Here is a 22,576-nt window from a genome sequence, read left to right on the forward strand (position 1 = left end):
GCCTAGGAATCATTTATGTGGCCAACACACAGCCTATCTTTGCTTCATTCCATTCTTCACATCACCACCATAAATTTCTTTCATGCCCTCTCTCAACCATTTCCCCCTCAAAATACTCAAATTCCTTGTTTCTATAAAAATCAGATTTTAACTGTTAATTCAATAAAAAATATTTGTTAAAGACCCACCTACTATGTACAGGCAATAAGGACACGAAAAAGAAAAACGCAAGTCCCTTTCTTCAAGGAACCTACATCTTCCCGGGAAAGGAAAGGTGTGGGACATGTTTACAAGCAAGTATAATATAAGGTAGAGAGTGATGAGGGAGAAATTAAAGGGTCTAAAGTGCTACAGGAATACTTGAGGAAGAAGGGCACGTTTGAATTTGAAGGCAAACACATTCCAGGGAAGAAGCTAGAGGAGAGTGTTTGCAAACGCGGAGACAAAAAGGTTAGGAGTTGGAGGCATCAAGTTAGGGGTTCTGTTGGGCTAGAATGCAGAGTGTATGAATGGGAGTAAAATAACGCTGGAAAAGTAGGATGTTGACAGATTATAGGTCAGGCTATTTTATCCAAGACGGAATAGGGAGGTACTGAAGGTGTTTGAATGGAGGGGTGACATAGTTAGATCCATGAACTAGGAGAATTATTTTGTTTTTTACTGTGATGGATAGATTGGAGAGATTAGATCAGGAAGATCAAGTAGAAGGCTATTATAATAGCTGAGTGGTAATAAGGGACTGATGTAGAGTAGGTTCTGGGTAAGTAGAGAGAAGGAGACCTACCTAAGAGATCTTTTATAAGTATAACAAGTAACTGATTAGATACAGAGATTGAGAGAGAGTGTCCTCAACAGAAGGGAAGAGGAAGTTAGGAAGAGGAAACTGGGGGAAGAAATAATGGATTATTTTGAGCAAGTTGAGCTTCATATGCCTCTGAAACAGCTAGCTGGAAAAGCCCAATGGGCACCTTTGGGCATGTGAAGTCAGGAAGACGTAGGTTCAAGTATTACTTTTGACACATATTGGAGAGTCCAGGCAATTCCCTAAGACTGTAAATTACAGACCAGTCACTGAATGACAGATGAGTGATTCAAGCCTCAGCTCCTTTTAAGGTGTAGAATGTTTTTGTTCCAGCTAAAAGAGCCTACTCCTTACATTTCAAACCCTGTGGCCTTGGACGAATTGCTTCATCTCTCCAATCATTCTCTCCTCTGTAAAGTGCAACATACAACCTATGCTAGATGGGTTAGATTAAAATTAATAATGGGTTAGATTATGTCATTCCCCTGTTTCAGACTTGGAAGTAGCATGGTAAACTTTAGATAAGCTTTTCACTTTAAATCTTCATGGATTAAATGTGTTAAATCTTTATGGATTAAATGTGCTTCCAGTGAGTGGCATAATGTTGGATTAAAAAGCAGGATCTAAAGTTTACTATAAAAATTAATACTACTATAAATGCCAGTATATATTGTGCTCATATTTTATCTATTGAGGATTCCCCCCCTTTCTATTTATCTAAAATACCCTTCTGAATCCTTTAGTGATTTAGCTCATGTAATGCTCTAAAATGTTCTCATGTTTTGTTAGCAACTATTTCCTCTTGGTAGATTTAGATATTTATTTTTCAGGCATAGAAAGATTGCTTGTTGGTCAAAAAATGGCTTGAAATCAATGTCCCCTCTGACAACTTTAAAAAAAAAAACTATTTGCTTCTTAAATAGCCATCTTCATACAACATGTTTATTATTTCTAGGCAGACAAATGTTAAGTTCGTGGTTCATCCAATGTAATTTTCATAAATGCTATATTTTAGTTTCTTTTATTCTCCCCTGTCCTTTTCAGAAAATTTATTGTCATGCTGTTTCTTAATAATGTGTTTTCTTGAAATGGGAGGTTCAGATTATTTGGTTTTTCTCTGTTCTCTAGGATTTTTAATACTACTGAAATTGCTTCACTGTGGTTTGTCCTCCATATCTATGGCTTGACAGATAACACTATTTTCTAATAGCTTAGGAAAATTCAGTGTCTTTTTGGGGGGGACTGGGAGAGCACTATATGTCCAGCAGCAATTCTTTGTATTGTGTGCAACACTGCAGTAAGTCTGCTATTCATTACTACTACAGATTTTTTGAAGTTATTTTTCTTTATATTGTACTCACCATATTGTTAATTTTGTCAACTTTTTCCTTTTATTCCTTTGTATTTTTTTCAATTTTCACTTAATTTCTACACATGTATTCTTAAGCTTTCTTCAAGATTTTTTATTTGATCTTTTGATATTGGCATTGATGATTCTTTTTTAATGTCTCTGAATATATTAACTATTTGAGAATATCTATGGATATAACTCATAGGGTTTTGTTTTGGGTATCTCATTTTTGCTATTTTAGCTGATTCAGCTGCTCTATAGTATTTGTGAATGTTATCAGCACTTTCTATTGCTTGTTTCAAAACTTTGACTGTTGCTTTCATGTGTGCTTTTAGCCATTTCTCTACCGTCTGGCATTTCTATTTTTAAAAATTGTTTATTATTTATCATTTATTGTTTATTTTATTGTTTTTTTTTGTGGAGTGTATAACAAAGGTTCTCAGTGATCCTCCTACTCTGACATCTTGAATCAATCCTTTCTTTTAGTTAGGCAGTTCAAATATCCAGTGTCCTCTGCTCTTGAATCCACTTCTCTCTCTTAACTTTGCCAAATATCAATGACTCCCACTAGCCTTCTCCTCTGGGTCTAAAGGAAATCACTCAAAGGAGCTAACTGGGTACACTACACATTTATGTCATCTAATCTCAGTTTGGTCCTCATAAAAGCAAGAAAGTCTTTTTTAGTCCTCCTTAATTGATTCTCCAATCCATTCAGCATAGATGTGGTTCCAAATCTTCTCAGACCTCTCACACAATCCCCGGCCTCTCAACTGAAGACTTCACCTCAAACTTCAATGGGAAAATAGAGATCTTTCACTGAGAGCTTCCCCTTCTCCCTTCCATTGCATTTAAAAACTCCTTGATATCATTATTTTTTCTTTCCTCTTTTATTCTAACCTCTGATGAAGAGGAGACCCTTCCCATTGACAAGGTCAACTACTCTACATGTACATTTGATCTCATCACCTTCCCCTCCTCCAGCAAATTGTCCCCACAAGCATTCCTCTTTTTCATCTTCAATCTCTCCCTATCTATAGCTGTTCCTTCCACCTACTCTCCTCTCACTCACTTCTCAGTCCTTTGGAATCCAGTTTCTGGCATCACCTCCCTGGATAATGGTCCTCTTCAAGAATGAAGGGCAAGCAGCAGCAGCAGCAGCCGCCAAATCTAATGGCCTTTTCTAAACTCTCATCCTTCTTGACCTCGATTCTTTATTATTCAGTCCCTTCTGGGTTTTCAATGACACTTGAATTTTCAGATAGGTTATCCTCCTACCTGTCTTACCATTCCTCCTCAGTCTCCTTAGCCTCAATTTCCTTAGTTGTAAAATGGGGATAATATTATCATCTCTATTATGGGGTTGTTTTGACGTGCAAATGAGATGATATATGGAAAGTTCCTCATAAAACTTAAAGTGCTATATAATAATGTTAGTTATTGTTATTATTATTACATCATTTTTCTGCTCAAAAACTTTCAATTGATTTTGAGGTCATATATGCAGAATGAATTAAAACTTCTTAGCCTAATATTCAAGGCCTTCTATTATCTAGACTATAAAGTCTTTGAAGGTAGAGATGGTGTCTTATCTAAAAAATATTTTCCCCAGCACCTGCCTCAGTATTCTATACATAGTGAAATGCTCAATAAATGTTTGTTAACTGGATGACTGGGTCCTACTTTAATTCTCCAATCTAGCCCCCCATTATTCCCCTACAGGAATCCTCAACACTAGTCAAAATGACATAATCCCTGTCCCCTGAACATGCCAAGTACATTCTTTTATTGTCTTCTTGCTCATACCATCTGCCCCTGTCTAGATTACCCTCCTTGCTCCCTTGAGATGATTTAAATCCTACCTATCCCTGTAGGCCTAGTTCTAATTCTTCCTGTGAGCCTCTTCCTTAACTGTCTCAGCCTATAGTATCCTACTTTTCATAGGACCATAGATTTCAGAATAAAGGTACCTCAGAGATTGGCCTTTTATTAAGGGGATTTGTTCTGTGAAGTTTGGATTCAGTCAAAGGGCTGCACTTGAGTACCTAGAGGTTCTCCACTCCTGGTAGTCTAACCAATTCATTTTACAAATGAGAGAAGAGAGACTCAGGGAGGTTAAACTACTTGCCTAAGGCCACAAAGATAGCTAAGTGTTAGAGGTGAGATTTGAACCTAGGTAATCTGACTCTGAAGCCAATTCACTTTCCTTTTTTCCTTTTTTTTCCCCCCCCCTGGAGAGTTTGTTTTTTCTATTTATTTATTTTTAGTTTTCAACATTCACTTCTACAAGATTTTGAGTTCTAAATTTTCTCCCCATCTCTCCCCTTCCCCCCCATCCCATGATGGTGTGCATTCTGATTACTCCATCCCCCAATTTGCCCTCCCTTCTATCACCACCCCACCTTCTCTTATCCCCTTCCCCTTCTACTTTTCTGTAGGTAAGATAGATTTCCATACCCCATTGCCTGTGTGTCTTATTTCCCAGTTACATGTAAAAATAATTTTTAACATTTATTTTTAAAACTTTGAGTTCCAAATTCTCTCCCTTCCTCCCTCCCCACCCACACTCATTGAGAAGGCAAGCAATTCAATATAGGTTACACATGTGCAGTCATGCAAAACACTGCCATAAGTCATGTTGTAAAAGACTAACTATATTTTCCTTTATGCTATCCTGCCCCCCCCATTTATTCTATTCCCTCCTTTGACCCTGTCCCTCCTCAAAAGTGTTTGCTTCTGATTACCCCCTTCCTCAATCTGCCCTCCCTACTACCACCACCCCCTCTCTTATCCCCTTCTTCACTATTTTCCTGTAGGGTAAGATAGATTTCCATACCCAACTGAGTGTGTATGTTATTCCTTCCTTAAGCCAAATCCGATGAGAGTAAGGTTCACTCATTCCCTCTCACCTCTCCCCTCTTCCTCTCTACTGTAAAAACTTTTCTTGCCTCTTTTATGTGAGATAATTCACTTTCCTCTTAACTATGGTATCAATTACCACCTTACCTTCATTTGGTACTTATGTTACCTTGTACTAAATTTATCTTTTTATGAATATGTCCTAGCTCCCAAACTAGACTATCACCTCCTTAACATGTGATTTATATTCTTCTTTGTATTCCTAATATCTTACATAGTACCTTACACATATTCAATAAAACTTATTATGTATGATGATCTACATATACTAAAGCATTTCTGTTCACCTGTAATTAACCTGACGCCTCCCTGAATCTCAATTCGTTTATACCTTTTCCAATTCTTTGTAGAAGCATTCTCACAATTCTTGTACACAAAGGTATGAGTTTAGCAATATAAAAAATACTGCATGATCAATCTGTGGAAACACACTAAAAAAAATCCCTCATTTTTAGCAGAATCGAAAATATTAAGAAATAATATTTCTCTGGTCTTAAAAAAACAAACAAATCAGCCTTCCCAGTTTAAAGGTAGAATACAAATAGGCAGAAGTTAGGTAGGTAGGTAGAAGACAAAAAAAGTCTTTCATAATGAATGGATTAACAATGGAAACTCAAGCCTTAACAAAGAGTTATCACTTGTTACAGCATTTTACACATCTAAGGGCAGTCTTCTTACTGATTCCCCAGAAACTAAGGACTTCTATTTTGAGAAAAGAATTGATTTCTCCTCGGAGAAATGACTAAGGTCCCTTCTTTATTCTAGAACACTTAAAGGGAGTAGTCCAAGAAGGAAGAGAATAGTGACAATTCTTGTGGAATGTTAATCCCAAACTATAGTTTAACACAATTTAACATTTCCCTCATTCAAGATTCCCATAAATGCTACCTCAAATTATTTTGGGGTAGAGTCATGTTGGAGGGTATACAGGAACTAGGCCAGTTTTGGAACTAAGCCAGAAATAGCTCGGATATTAATGTGAAACTATGTGTTTCTGACAGATTTACACATAAAACACAAGGTATAGTAAGGTATAGTATTAGTAGTTTTCCTTGACAAATTATAGTTAATTATAAAAGAAAAACTTACCAAGTAATAAAGGAATGAAAGGTTGGTTGCAGCTGCACTTTTAACTCGACTGTCTTTTTTTTCAAACATTTTTAAAGTTTCTACAGCCTAGAAGTGAAGCATTTACAAGTTATATATGAGACAATCTAGAACTATTTCTTTAAAAATGAACAAAATCGATATTGAGGTAATTTTTATTTGTAGTATCAATAATAAGTACTAAAATAAATACATAAGACCTTTCCAGAAAGCTAATTTTTTTCGGTACTTAAGCTTTAAATAAAAAGTCTAAAAAATTTAAATGATGGCATATTAATGGAATATGATGTTAACTGCCCCATAGGAAATGATGAATACAGAAGTATGGGAAGACACATATGAACTGAGGCAAAGTAAACAGAACCAGGAAAACAATGTACATGACTGTAACACTGTTAAGGTCAAAGAATACAACAGCAAGAAACCATTTAATGCTGTGTAATTATGATGATGAAACTTGGCCATAAAGAAGAGAGGAGAAAATGCATCTCCCTCCCTTCTTGGCAGAATTCTCCAAGTGTAGTCTGGCCAACATGGAATACAATGAGACAATTCAACCTAAGATTACGTTATCTTTTTTTGGCAGACATAACACACTATTGATTCATGTACACCCCATAATCAACTAGAATCACCAAGTTGAGGTCTAGCTATCTCCCTTCTCTTCCTGTCACTTACCCATAATAAATTTCACTTTGTTAAATTTAGCCCATCATTCCAGCCTGGATGCATCTAGCCTGGATGCATGAATAAATTATATGGCTCATAGATTTAGATCTGGAAGAGATCTTATAAGTCATACAGTCCAAGTGCCTTGGTTTATAGATGAGGAACTAAGTCCTGAGAGGTAAGCAAGTTGCCTGAGGTCTCACAGGTATTAAGGAACACTGCCAGAATTTGAACCCAGGTCTTTTTACCACAAATCTGCACTCCACAGTTTGACATAGCACCTCATCTAAAATTGGGGATAGCTGTCTGAAGAAAAAAAAGACTTAGGAGTTCTATGATAGTTGTATTCAAATTATGAGGGGCTATCAAGAAGAATGGTTGGAATTGTTCTCTTTGACCCGGGGGACAGATCGAGGAGCAATTGGTGGAAGGTGAAAAGAAGTAGATTTAGGCTTTTTAAAGAAAACAATTTCCTAACAAATAGAGCTATCCAAAAATGCCTCAGAACATAGTGAGTTCCCTATCACTGGAGATCTTCAAACCAAAGCTGGATGATTATCCAACGGTTTAATGAATGGAAAGAGCTAGAGATTCAGATGTAAGAGATTTGGATTTGAATTTTATTGCAGAAAGTAACTAGATACGAGTATGGGCAAATACTTAACCACTAAGAAGCCTTTATGTGAATAAAAAGGAAACAAAATTATAGTTTTTTTTGTAGATGGTTTACTTAGAAAATCCTAGAATGTGGTTCTGCTGTTTTGATGAATTCATGACATCATCATGACATCATCAATGTGGGTACTTGCTCTACCAACGCTACCCATCCAATCCTTGTCATCCAATGAAATTCTTATCCAAGGTTTTATATAAATCTTCCACTGAAGATCTAGCCTCTGCCCTGGAGGTTTTTTCTGGGTCTTTGAATATTTTGTGGATACCAGTCAATCCAAGGTGTCTGTTATCCTTAGTTCTCAAGTTCAAATTTATTCCTTACTGAAGATTCTAAATAATTAATTAGGCTGCCTTATACCAGCTGGTCTGATGTCTTGATCTGCTTCTTAGTCACTAAAAACCTCACATATAATTAGAGGGAAAAGGAGCTAGAGTATGTTCTATAATTTTGCATAAAAAATGGCTATGAGAACTATTCATCCATAAAAGTTATTGCTGTCATCTAAATGGACTTGATACAAAAAAGACCAAAGCATAATTTTACTAACTATACATTTTTAACATACATATGATTTTTTAAAGAATTTTTATGTTAAAAAAAATGTGGTTGGATATACAATCCGAGTTAGTACAAAGTACGTGGATCTTTTTTTTTTAAGGCAATTGGGGTTAAGTGACTTGCCCAAGGTCACACAGCTAGTACATGTCAACTGTTTGATCTAAGTCCGCATTTGAACTCAGGTCCTCCTGACTTCAGGGTCGGTGCTCTATCCACTGCGCCACCTAGCTGCCCCTTTTTTCTCCTTTTTAAGTATCACTACTAGAGTACCTAGGAAAGCATGGTATTGACCTTAATGTAGAAATTTCCATGAATCAAGGTTTGCCTTGTAACTATATATTTATTCCACCCAAAGAAAATCCAGGTTAAAAAAATGTACTTAACAACATGCCATGTGTGGGATTCTCCTGACCAAACTTTAAGTGAGAAATGGTAGGCAGATATCTAGCATGGTAGGTAGATACTTGGAGCCAGGAACTGTAGAAGAGACAAAGAGGAGGTAGACAGGGGAAAAGTCATTCTGGTAGAGGAAGAGAGGGAAAAGGATACAGATGTGGAGAAAAAGGACCTATATTCAAATCCTGGCACTGATATATACTATCAAAGAGACCTCAGGTAATTCACTTGACCTCTCTGGACCTCAGTTTCTTCTATAAAACAAGAAAGTTGGATTAGACAGCCTCTAAGATCCCTCCTATCTCTAAATCTATGAACCATACGATTCATTCATTCATTCATCAAATACATATTGAAAGCAGTAGAAGGTCCCTATCTCCTAGTATCTTTCCATATAGAAGAGAAGTTGTGTCCATACTGAAAGCCCAAATTAGTTACCATATTTTAGTCAGGTGGGGAGAAGGGAGAATTGTGTGCTAACTGAAGTCATTAGAAGTAATGTACAGAAGCAAAGTGGTTTTATGGATAGAGTACTGGAACTGGGAACAGGAACACCTGGATTGAAATCCCACCCTGGACTAGCTGAGTAAGCATGGGCAAGTCACTTATCCTCTGTGGGCCTCAGTTTCTTCACCTGTAAACATGGATAATGATACCTGTTATACCTACCTCACAGGTTTTTTTTCCTTGAAGATAAAATGAAATAACGTATATAAATTACTTTGCAAACTTAAAGTGTTCGTATTAGATATTATCAGCAGCAATGTTTGACAGGGTTCAAATAATAGGCTTACTAAGCATGTTGACAAAGTCAGAGATAATGCAGTAGAATCGTGGGACAACCTCATAACATAAGGGATATTTGTCAACATTAGTTTAAAAATTTCCCTCTCTACAGGTTTCACATTATTTTAAATCAAACGGTTGAGGCATATTGTCCTAAAGCTTTAAATGTTTGTTGCTGAAATGAAGAACTTAGATTCTGTGAGTGCTTTATTTTCCTGGAATGACTCCTTTGCTGCTGAACCTTTCTTACTTCCTTATGTAGAATAGAGAAACCTTCTGTGGAAGGCCAAGGAATCTCTCCAACCTACCTCACAAACACTCCTAGTTCATGTTGCTCATGCTGCAGTAGCTACCTCACTGGCTCCACACACAATCACCCAACTGTTAATGTGAGAATCTTAGCCTCCCTGTATCTCTCAACTTTATAAGTTTCATTTTACTTTGACTGTAGGTTGAAATACATAATTTTTCATTTTAGTACTGTTTTATAATGAACACATACAGATGTATTACTTAAGTGCACATAGTATGTAAATAATTATAACTCATGCCTACTGAAATCTAAAGGGTAGAATGTAAAGAAAAAGCAATGTGGTACTCTAAAGTTTATGATACTCATAACTAACTACAAAACTAAATGCAAAATGGCACAGCAATGGTATGTCATACTATAAGCAAGCCATTCCAGGAAGTTTTCTAAATCAGATCAGGCAAGTAAAATGCACCATTTATCAACTTGTAATTTGTGTTTTTCTGTGTAGTACATACTAACCATAAGACAAGCATTCATACCAAAATAAAATACATCTTGTCTTAAAAAAAAGTACACTATAAATCCAAAAACTCATTTGAAAGTCAGTAATATAAGAATAATTACTTAAAACAAACATTTTAACAAAATACTATATTATAAAGATAAGTCTATAGTATATACAGACCTTTAAAAAACAAAATGATTTAAAAATAATGGAAACATAATTTGACATATGCAATTAAGATTCTAAGGGGCAGATAGGTGGCCCAGGGGATAGAGTGCTGGGTCTGAAGTCAGGAAGACCATCTGCCTGAGTTCAAATCTAGCCTCAGACACTAGCTGTGTAACGCTGAGCAAGTCACTTAACCCTGTTTGCCTCAGGTTCCTCATCTGTAAAATGAGCTGGAGAAGGAAATGGCAAACCACTAAAGTATTTCTGCCAAGAAAATCCCAAATGGGGTCATGAAGAATCAGACACAACTGAAAAATGACAGAACAATTAAGATTCTACACAACAAACTATTCTAAAAAGACTAAAGTTAATGGAAAGAACACTGTCAGTTTTTTGGCTCAGATTTTGATTTTCCATAAAGGGATATTTTTACAATGGTCTTTTGGTGTCCAATGAATACTTATTTACAAAATATTACATTAGTACTTTAAAATAAAATGCTATGATAATTGGCTAACATTTGGGAAATAGAAAATAAGATTTTTTTTTTACTATTATAAGCATAGATATGTTGCCTATTTATATTCTCTGTTTCAATTTTTCCCCCAGGATTTATATAACCCCACCTTCAGTATTCAATTGTGTGAGTTGTTACTAATGGCCAATAATGACCTCTACAATTCATTTAATCCTTCATGACCTACTTATTTTGGCCCGGTTTTAGACAAAAGCATTCTTCCCTATTGCTCAGAAAAAGCCACAAATAATTATGACAAAAAACTTCACTCCTTGGACAGAAGCATCTTCTTTAAGTATGGAAGTATCCGTAGAGCACAAGTCATATCTTATCCTCTCTACACTAATGCTGGTCATTAAATAATTATTATGAGCCTACTGCAAATATCATCTTGGTTATCTTTAACCTAACAGTGTTCCTTTCAAACCTACATTTTATTATACCTACCTCTTCATACTTACAGGACATAAACAAAAAGTAAGAGACAAATAAAAGCAGCAATGTTGAAGAGAAAGTGAAAATGACAAGTGAAAAACACCATTAAAGTTATTGTTAACATCAAGACATTGATAATGTAAATAGATATTTTAGTTAAGAGTGGCATCAGATGTCATGTTGATTTAAATTAATCCCAAGAAACAAGGAAAAATATGATATATTATCTTCCTAACAGTTAAATCATAAACATCTTCCAGAGGAAAATATCATTTAATAATGAAATATTATAAAGATTTATTGACAAAAAACTTGTTATTTTTGTCAACCAAGATAACAGTTCTCAAACTTTTTTGTCTATAGACTATTTCAGAAGGATGTACGATCCCAACAAATTTCCCAACTCAAGTTCCCCAGAAAAAATATCTCAACAGAAATAGTCTAAATTGTTTTAATGATATGTTAGTAAAATAATGATCAAATGACATTATATATGTGAATGTACTAAAAAAAAATTTCATTATGTGTGTGAATGTACTAAAAAAAGTTTTTAATGTAATTCAAATAAAAGGTTTTGATAATATTATTCAATGTTTCATGCCAAAAACAATAACATAAGCATTGCCTTATTGAAAACATAATACTTAAAAAGTAGCCCACAGATAAACCATTGAGAGTTTGAGAACTGCTCATCTTGTAAGGAAATTAACCATGGTCAAGGAATTAGAAATTCTTACTTTGGCTTTAATTTCTTTATATTTTTTAAAGCATCACATGTAGCACAAAGTTATTATGATAAGAAATTTTTATTTTAAGATGAGAAATGGGTATAAATTTAAAAGGAAGTGATAAAAACATGATTATGAATCATATTATTTTTAATTAAAGCAAAAGCAAAATATTCTACTTTTAAATGTATGCAATAGCATTATTCTATGTAATATTCCATTTAAGCAATATATCCTTTAATAATATTACAAAAACTTACTTGGTTGAAGTCCTTTTGTCTCAAATATGTAATTGCTTTATTTATTTCCAAATCATTTGCAAGTTCTACATATTGAGAAGCTTTTACTACTTCAACACACCTATAAAGGAAAAGTTAAAGGAATATATATTTACTACATCACTTTTTTTGGCCTCACTGTTTCTAAAATAACTTTTTTCAAAAGATTTTGGGAAGTTGGCTCAAATGCTGGAGGTAGAGGATTTCTGTAGAAAGAATATCTACTTTGGAATCAGAGGATCAGTTTACATCTATTTATTTAATAAGTACTTATTAAGCTCCATAAAGCCCTGTGTATATTACTTGGGATAAACACGAATTCTGATGTTTCATTTTGGGATAATGGTCATACCTATGTATCTCTAATAATCAGGCTGACTTAGAACATCTGACCTTGATGAGATGAAACCAAATTGAAATGATTTCCCCACCTTTAGCTAGTTGTCTGTTAGCTGAGTACTAAATTTTGTACCAAAGTGTGTGTTTCATTACTTTCTTTTGTTGTATTTTAAATTCTGTGGCTTTGGATATAACTGAGGAATTATGCAAAAGCTATAGTTCTCAAAGAGCATGCTTCAGTGATTTAGATACTGCAACAACCATTGGTGTGGGGCACTTCAAGGATCATTCAAGTCCACAATGTGACAGACAGAATCAGCTATACCAAAGTGCAAAGGGAAGAGCACTCAAAAAATGAAAAATAACTCCAATAAATAACAAATGATTCCCACAAAATAGGCTAATTAATCCTCAGAAAACAAGCAAAGATCTTCAAGAGGACATGGCAGCTGGTGTGGTTGTTACTGACTCCTCAACAGTGGGGAGTAGGCTTCTTGAAGTTTTAAGAACAGTGAAGAATATTAAGGAAGAAGAACATTTTAAAAAGAGTTGCTCATCACTGTAAGACATGGATGCTATTATTCCCATTTTACAGATGGAGAAATGGAGGCTATTAGTAAATAACTTTCTGGGTGTTACCATGCTACTAAGTATCTGATGCAAGATTCAAATTGAAGTTGTCTTACTCCAAGGTCAGCACTGAATTTAAGGTGGATGCAAAAGAAGTACTCCAGATATGAGAGGCAACTACATGAATTACAGAGGCTAAGACAGGAGAAATAGATTTTTGAATGGCAAGTAGTCCACTTTGGCTAGAATGCAAAATCCATCCAGTCAAGGAGATGAGAAGTCTTTAACAGGCTACAAATGTGTTAAGGATAAAAGGATAAGAAATGCTTGCTGGATTTTTCAACTGAAGTAGATTCAGTTGATGACTACATTTTAGAACTCTAATGAGACCAGGAAGAATATTCCCTACTACAAACTGTGGGGAGTAGCTACTAAATAGGATGTCAAATGGATTTTTCTCAGATTTGATCAAGAAAAGTAAATCCTGTGACAAGTCAATTTGAGTCCAAAAGATGAAGAGATAGATACAGGATTGTGATGTGAGTGATGGCATGTTTACTACTGCCTTTATCTGGAAACTACACATTTGGAAATAGGTATGCCCATGTTAGGCAGCTAGGTGGCACAGTGGATAGAACACTGGACCTGCAGTCAGAAAGACTCATCTTCCTGAGTGGGCATGTCACTTAACCCTTTTTTGCCTCAGTTCTTCATCTGTAAAATGAGCTGGAGAATGAAATGGCAAACCATTCCATTATCTTTGCCAAGAAAATCCCAAATGAGGTCATGAAGAGTTGGACACAACAGAAAAATGACTAAAAAAAAGTGTCCATTTTTAATAGCCAATTGTTTCTGTTTAATGCTATTCAAATTGATCCAGGTGTAAATATATTTTGAAAGATTGCTATTAGTAGTATAATTTCCAAGTAACTTCATACAGGAACAAAGCAAAATAAACCAAAAAATATATACAGAAAAGTATTTGTGGAACATTTTGATTTCAAGAACAATACTTCAATATATTTGAAAGGGGAGGAAGGTCAATAAATGAGTTTTTCATACAGGAAAAGTCTGCTTATTTTGCTTAACCCTTATGATTTTGAATGGCTTTAAATAGTTCTTCAAAGCTGGCCAATTTAGGCATTTCAAAACAGAACATATTTAAGATGCACATTCTATAGGATAAAGGCAACCTGTAATGCAAACAATATTATCAAGTTAATGCTATGAGTTATCTCTAAACTTATAATTTCCTTCCAGATAAACAGATATGGAAGTACAACTAAAATAACTTTTTCGGTTTCATCTCAAACAGAAAATGAATCATATTTTAGGTCAGTTAAGGTAAGCTAAGATCTCTGGCAAGTTAACACATCTCCAGACAAACAATCATTATATGTTTAAGAGGTATGGATAATTTACTTAGCTTTTATTAAGTAAACACATTTTTATCCTTTGGATTACTTCAAAAGTTTCTAAGTTTCCTCTAATTTTGACTAAACACTATTTATCTTGTTTGCTATGTAATTACTACAGCAATTACAAAATATCAAATGAATACAGAATATGATATTTTTATCACTCACAATTCAAATGAAATACCTCAAGAAGCAAAACCACAAATATACTACTTTTGGTTGCTACAAATGCTATGAATAACAGTTCCTTATTCTATGGATGTGGATCCAATGTCAAAGTCATATTTCCTAATAATGGAAAGACTTAAAGGTTTGAAGGGAAAGATGAGTTCTGTTTTGGATATGTTGATTTTGAGATGTCTACAGGACAATTAGTTCAAGATGTCCAAAAAGCAGTTGGTGATGTGGAACTAAAACTCAGGAGAGAGATTAGGGTCAGATATATAGATCTGGGAATTATTTGCATAGAGATGATTAACCTCTGGGAGCTGAGGAGATCACCAAGTGAGATATTATAAAGAAGAAAGAGGAGAAGACATAGGACAGAGACTTGAGGAAGTCTGGTAAACAAGACATGAATGAAGAGCCTGCAAAGGAGCCTGAGCAATGGTCAGACAGGCAGGAGAAGAACCAAAAGAGAACAGATGAGGAAACAGGCCTCAGCAGTGAAGTGAGTTGCCTGTGATCACACAGCTAGTAAGTGATAAATGCAGAACTCAGCTGCATGTTCCTAAATGGAAAGGGGTTGATTTCCCTCCAAGTTCAACTCTCTTTCCATGGTGCCTGTTATAAATGAGGCAAGGTGTGTAGAGTGTTTTGCAAACCTTATTATTATGTAAACCCTAATCTGGTATTTGCCATATCAAAATGTACTTCTAGAAAAAGTCCTATTGAACAAGATATATTGTAAAGAACACTAGATTTGCACTGCTGATTAGAGAAATACAAATCAAAATGACTCTGAGGTACCACATCATACCTTACAGATTAGCTAACATGACAAAACAGGAAAATGATAAATGTTGGAGAGATGTGGGAAAATTGGAACACTAATGCACTATTGGTGGAGTTGTGAAATAATCCAACCATTTTGGAGAGCAATTTGGAACTATGCTGAAAGGGCTATAAAATGTGCATACCCTTTGACCCAGCAATAGCTCTTCTAGGGCTGTAACCCAAAGAGATCATAAAAATGGAAACAGGACCCATATGTACAAAAATATTTATAGCAGTTCTTTCTGTGGTGGCAAAGAATTGGAAACTGAGGGGATGCCCATGAATTGAGGAATGGCTGAACAAGTTGTGGGATATGAATGTAATGGAATACTATTGTGCTACAAGAAATGATGAGTAGACAGACCAGAAAAACCTAGAAAGACTTGTATGGTCTGATGCTGAGTGAAGTGACCAGAACCAGGATAACATTGTACTCAGTAACAGTCACGTTATGCAATGACTAACTTTGATAGACTTAGCTTTTCTCAGCAATGCAAGGATCTAAGACTTCTCCAAAAGTCTCATGATGAAAAATGCTGTCTACATCCAGAGAAAGAACTATGGAGTTTGAATGCAGATCAAAGCATACTATTTGCTCTTTTTTTTTCTTCTGTTTTGTTTTTTCTTCTTTCTTGCGGTTCCTCCTATTGGTTCTAATTCTTCTTTACAACATGACTAATGTGAAAATACGTCTAATAGGAATGTATATGTAGAGTCTATATCAGATTGCACGCTGTCTTGAGGAGGGAAAAGAGGGGGAGAAAATTTAAAACTCAAAAGTTTATGGAAGTGATTGTTGAAAACTAAAAATAAATTAATTAATTAAAAAAAAAAGAACACCAGATTTGGGCATCAGAAGACCTGAGTTTGCTAAGTGCAAACCACACCTGCACACTTTTTCTTTTTCAGTGAGAGAAGGATGTGTAAAAAAAATTCATAACTGTGAAAAGAGATCACCATATACCCAGCAGGCCTGAAGCAATTTCTTACCAATCATATCCTATAGCAAAAGATGTTTCTATTACAGGAGCAATGAGTTTAGCTGCTGTCATGATGTATTTTTCTGCCATGGCTTTCCTGAAAACAAATTTTAAAAATCACATTTTAATTAGAAAAGTAATTAAGATAGGCAAATACATATTGTGAGAACTCAAAAATAATGCCACATAGCAAACTATTAAAAGAAATGGAGATGTTTAGCCCAGAGAACAGAATACTTAGGAAACACATTATCAATGGCTTCAAATATCTGAAGGAATGGCATATCTAAGAGGCATTAATGTACTTGCCTCGAAGGCCAGAACATCAACAGCAGAAGTTATACAGCAGATGTGGAAAACTTTCCACTATTCTAACACTTACCAGTTGAGTAATCCTGGGTAAGTAATTTAATCAGTACCTCAGTTTCTTTATCTTTAAAATGAAGATAATAAAATCTAAAAGCACTGTTGTAAGAAAAATACTTTTTAAACCTTAAACATCTATAGAAAAATGAGGAATTATTATTAACAACAATTTTAAGAACAAATAGAGTTATTAGTCAGCAAACATTTATTGTGTCTACTATGTGCGAGGCACTCTGCCAAGCATTGGGGAAACAAAGAAAGGCAAGTTACAGATTTCAAGGAGCTCAGTCTATTGAGGGAGAAAACAGAACAGAATAAGATTCACTGTGGGGTGATGAGTTCTTGAACATTCACGGCGTTCAAGCAAAGACTTAGTAGGAGGAAGAAAGGGAATAAAAAACCCTAAGAATGGACATAAAAATTACTAACAGATTTGGTTAATGATCTGGAAAAGTGCCTCCCACAAGAGAACTGGGATCCATGGTGTCAAATCACCCAGATGCATCTCCTGGGTCCATCTTCATCTCCTATGCCTCATGAAATGACCTTTTGTATAAAAGATCCCCTTTCTCCATTCCCTAGGATATGAAAGAAGCTTGGCAGTGGGAATGGTTTTATGGCCAACATGAGCATAAAACTAGATGCTAGGCCCTCTTCCAGATATTCAAGAGAAGGGAACATACCAAAATATTCCTCATATTGAGGGTAGCACGTTCAACTAGTACACTATCAAGAGTAAATTATGGCTACAGTGACATGACAGGAGCTGTGTCCGAGTATCCATAATGGATTATGCACCCATCCTATCTCCTGCCCCCAAAACTCAGTGATTGGTGTGTTCTTACAAGGGAACACTACTGAAAATAAGAAAGCTAAATGAGAGGTGGATGTAGCTGTGTTTCTGGACTAATTCAGCAAGTAGAAAGCAAGTCAGCATGGTCATAAACGTCACAATACTATATAAATTCAATACTTTGATGTACTGAATTTATAAAACACAATGCATTTAATGGACACAAAACTGTGTAAAGTTAATTTTAAAAAATTACACTTTTAAGAATCTGAACTATTAAACACAGAATATTACCTTTCACGCTCCATTTGCCTCAGATGATCATTTTTTATAGCTTCAATCACTAAATTAGTATGAGGATCATCCTAAAAAATAAAATCAGAAAACCCTCTCATTACTATTTGATCATATATGAGTTTTAACCAAACTTCATCATTGCCTAGATGGTAAAGTTGGAATAGAATTCAGATCTGATCTTAGAGAATAACTTAACTTCTCCATACTTCAATTTTTCTTTCAATAAAGTTACCTATGGTAACACAAAGTTACCAAAGCAACTTAAATTGAAATAAAAAAAAAGGACAAGCCAGCATATGAAAAAAAATGCTCTAACTCACTAATAAGTAGAGAAATGCAAATTAAGGCAACTTTGAGATTCTATCTCATACCTTTCAGATTGGCAAAGTTGACAAAAAAGGAAAATGACAAAGGGGACACTATGAGAAAAGAGCTACATTAATACAATGTTAGTAGGGCTGTTTTAATTGATTGGTCTAGCCATTCTGGAAAATACTTTGGAACTATACCTTAAAGTTTACTAAACTGTATATACCCTTTGACTTAGCATTACCACTACTATACTCCAAAGAGACCAAGAAAGAGGAAAAGGACCCGTAGATATAAAGACATCTGTATTAGCTCTTTTTGTGGTAACAAAGAACTAGAAACTAAGGGGATGCCCAACAGCTAGGAATGGCTGAACAAATTAAGGTATATGAATGTAAGGGAATACTATTATGCCACAAGGAATAATGAAAGGGATGGTTTCAAAGAAACCTGGGAAGACTTATATAAATTGATGCATATTGAAGTGAGCAGAACCAGTAGAACAATTTAACATAACAAAAATATTGTAAAGAAAAATAACTTTGAAAGACTGATTTTAAAGAGACTCTTTTTAAGAACTCTGATCAACACAATGGTTCCAGAGGACCAATGGGGAAGCATGCTATCTGCCTCCTGACAAAGAGTGACTTGGAGTGCAGAATGAAACAGTTTTTGAACATGGTCAATGTGGGAATTTGTTTTTCAAGGCTATGTGTATTTGTTAAAAGGGTTTTTTTCCTCTTTTTCAGGGATGGAGGAAGTGAGGGGAGCAAAATAAATTTTGGTTTATTGAAAAAATATTTTTTTAAAAATAAGGCCAGATAAACACAAGGTAAATATGTGCTCAAGTGTCTCTCTCACATGACTTAGGATTCATACATTGTTTATTTAATAACAAAAGACAAAAAAACCCTAAAAGTTGACTACACAAAAGCCCTTTTCATACTCACACTTGGTGAAATGTATTTGTCATCTTCATCAATTTCCAAGGGAACAGCAATCAATTTTTGGAAAGCTTTCTTCATTTTTTCCCGGTCTCCAACAGCAAAATAACTCAGAATCAAATTGAAGCCTGCCTTCAGATTTGGGGCCATGCTCATTATATGTTCAAATGAATTAATAGCATCTGAGTACTGACCAGTTTTAATAAATGTAACACCAATGTTTTGCATTATTTTAATCCTGGAAAAACATATGCATATTATCTTATTAAAATTCAAACTCCTCAAAATGGCATTTAAGGCTTTTCACAATTTTGCCCCTACGTCTTTCTCCAACTTATCTCTAAAGAATTTCTTACACCAACCACAAGATCCAGCTAAAGTTGATCTCTGTATAAATACCATATATTCCCACTGCTGCACCTTTTTTCACATGGCTCCTCCCTTTTCCTCTTCGTTTCATTTTCTGCTCTATCCTTCCTGTAAGGCCCAGCTAGGTCAAGTCTCACCTTCTCAAGGAAAGCCTTTCCTGAATGACTTAGAGCTTGGTGACAACCCCAGACTCAACTCTTATAACACTTCTTGTCTGTATCACAATTTGAAATTTACCACATGCTACTGTGTATTGTTATATATCTTTTTATTTAAATGTCCCACCTCTAATTAGATTATAAACTCTTCAAGGGACAGGATTATGTTGTGCCTCTTTACAGCACCTTTTTTTGGGGGGAGGGAAGAGTAAAAATACATTTTTGGTACTGTAATTTTTGAAAAATTAAAAAAACCCCATAATACATAATTGTGAAAAATGTGGAACAATTTGTTTTAGGATCTAAGTATGAGAAAAATATCTCATTTCTCTGGCTCATCATAATTAGCTATGTAATATGGGACAAAACATGAAATGTAACTAAACTTCAAACGTACAAAATATAATATGGTCACATCATTAAACGGATATTTTGTGCCTTTCTGTACTGAAAGAAATTTGGAATAGAAGTGCAAGAGATACATTTTACAAAAAAAGGAAAGTGAATGAATATGTTTCTGAACTCAATTTTAGTCTAAAGTTTAAATTATAAAATGTGCTGGCAAATAAATGAGTTTTGACAAGTTTGCCTACACCTATCAAATGACTGCTAGTATGTACACTGGCAGAGCATTGGGCCTGGAGTCAGGAAGATATGAATTCAAATCTGGCCTTACACACAGGTCAACTGTGTGACCCCGGGCAAGTCATTTTTGCCTATTTACGTCAGTTCCTCATCTATAAAATGGGGACACAATGGAGAAGGAAATGGCAAACTTCCAGTATGTTTGCCAAGAAAACCCCATTGAGAAAATTCACGGGGTCATGTAGGGTCAGATATGACTGAATAACAACCACATCTACCTCCCAGGGTTATTGTGAAGAGAAAATGAGCTATCTGTAAAGCACCCTACAGACTTTAAAGTGCTACATAAATCAATGCTAGTTATCATTATATACTCCAAGCAGACCACAGGGGGTCCACCCAACATGCTAAAGGCCCTCCAGTATGTTCACAAGCACACATAAGCAGAAATTAAGTGATTATCTGTATCCTCGGCATCGAGCACAGATACCTACACACAGTATGTGCTCAAAAAATGTTTACTGTTGATGATGATGATGACGATGATTCTAAATATATTTTAATGAAAAGATATGGCACGCTGAACACATCTACTGGGAGCTGCACTTTCAGAGTAGAGTTCCACAGTAGCCAGAAGAGCTATTACTAAGCAGACACTGGACTATAAAGTTCCTTATATCCCTAGGCCTACATTCTATCTATGACTCTTTGAAGAACATGGAAAATTACACCTCTTCTTCTCATATATGAGATTGGGATGATTCCTTCTCCTGCAACTTCACCCCTGAATCTGCATGGTAGTACTGGAGGAACCCAGAACTCCTTGTGACTATTACTTGACATGGTTAGTAGAGCACCAATAGGTTTAGATTTTAATTATGAAGCTTCACTATATACTTGGCCACAGAATGCAGCTTTAACCATAGCCAGCAAGCAGCCTTGCAAATTTATACCTTGGTCACAAGAACTGGTTTGAGATACTAAAATGAATCATTACAAATTCCAAAACAAATGAAAACACTTGCCCTTCCAACAATGAGTTAGTGGAGTCAATTTTGTTTATGAAAGACATTTAAAAAATCTTTTTTAATGTTTCAAGGATCATGATGTAATGAACAGAGTACTGAATTTGAAGTCAGGAAGACTTGGGTTTGAATTCCACTTCTAACACTTCCTAGCTGTGTGACCCTGAGCAAGTCACTTAACCTCTCTGGGCCTCAGTCTCCTCATCTGTAAAATGGAGATAAAAATATATGTAGTACCTACCAGATAAGATTGTTGTTACGGCTCAAAAGAGATAATCTGTGTAAAGTGTTTGTAAACTTTAAAGCTCAATATAAATGTCAGACATTATTATTGTTATTATGGGACAAACTCACCTCATCTCTTTATGGACACTTGGAATTTGGTCTAGAGCCATTCGATAGAATTTGATGGCTTTGGAATAATTCCTCTGTTTTAAATAAATATTTCCCATGTTTACCTTCAGTCTTCCTAATAAAAAAGTTAAATGAATGAGTGACATTCAACTCTAATTTATTTTCATTTTTCCATATTAGATATGCTATCATCAGATGATCTTAAATATTACCTTTCCAAGCTTTTCAGTGATCTTATAAAGTTAAATACAACTTCGAAGCATAAATACTAAGTAGGTTTTTAAAATGTAAATCAAATTTACACATTCACATGTTAACATCCATAATAAAATGAAGACTACGTCATTTAATGAAAAAGATGTTTCTTTAAAAAAAAAACCTATGAAATAAATCATATCCCTAAAGACAGACATAATAAAACTGGAGATGCAGCCTTATGAGAAATAATATATCAGAAAAAATAAGTGTAAGAGTAATAGCTCAGTGGGCAGAGTGCTGGACTTGGATACAGGAAGACCTGAGTTCAAATCCTGCCTCAGATATGAACTAGCTGTGTGCCCCTGGGCAAGTCACTTAACCTCTGTTTACTTTAAACCAGCGGAGAAGGAAATGGCAAACCACTCCATTATCTCTGCCAAAAAACGCCATGGACAGTATGGTCCATGGGATCACAAAGAGTCACATATAATTGAATGATTGAACAACAACGGCAAAATTTTTCTTAAAAAAGCTGAATAACATAGCAAATTTTTAATATTAAAGGAAAAAAATCACACTTTTTTCCAATTTTTGTTGATCTCTCTGCTTTTTATATACCCAAAATATTTCCCCACTAAACCCTTCTTCATTCAAAAAAGAAAAGCTTAACAAAGAAAAACAGTAAAGCAAAACCAGTTGACAAAGTTTAAAACTGCCTGACAGCATACAG

The 22,576-nt window shown here is 35.1% G+C and overlaps 1 protein-coding gene across 3 annotated transcripts in view; it reads right to left on the reverse strand.

Moving 5' to 3' along the window:
- IFT88 (intraflagellar transport 88) overlaps positions 1–22,576 on the reverse strand; it is a 110,964-nt gene that overhangs the window by 64,526 nt on the left and 23,862 nt on the right. For all 3 annotated transcript variants that reach the window (XM_027835279.1, XM_027835278.1, XM_027835277.1), the window contains 6 exons: positions 21,649–21,763; positions 19,164–19,395; positions 17,902–17,972; positions 16,459–16,545; positions 12,128–12,227; positions 6,159–6,245 (listed from right to left, as the gene is read on the reverse strand). In XM_027835279.1, coding sequence (XP_027691080.1) covers positions 6,159–6,245; positions 12,128–12,227; positions 16,459–16,545; positions 17,902–17,972; positions 19,164–19,395; positions 21,649–21,763 — 692 coding nt within the window. The remainder of the gene's footprint in view (positions 1–6,158; positions 6,246–12,127; positions 12,228–16,458; positions 16,546–17,901; positions 17,973–19,163; positions 19,396–21,648; positions 21,764–22,576) is intronic.

This window comes from Vombatus ursinus, unplaced genomic scaffold (genome assembly GCF_900497805.2).
Source record: "Vombatus ursinus unplaced genomic scaffold, bare-nosed wombat genome assembly UNPS02014813.1, whole genome shotgun sequence".
NCBI classification, from domain to species: Eukaryota; Metazoa; Chordata; class Mammalia; order Diprotodontia; family Vombatidae; genus Vombatus; species Vombatus ursinus.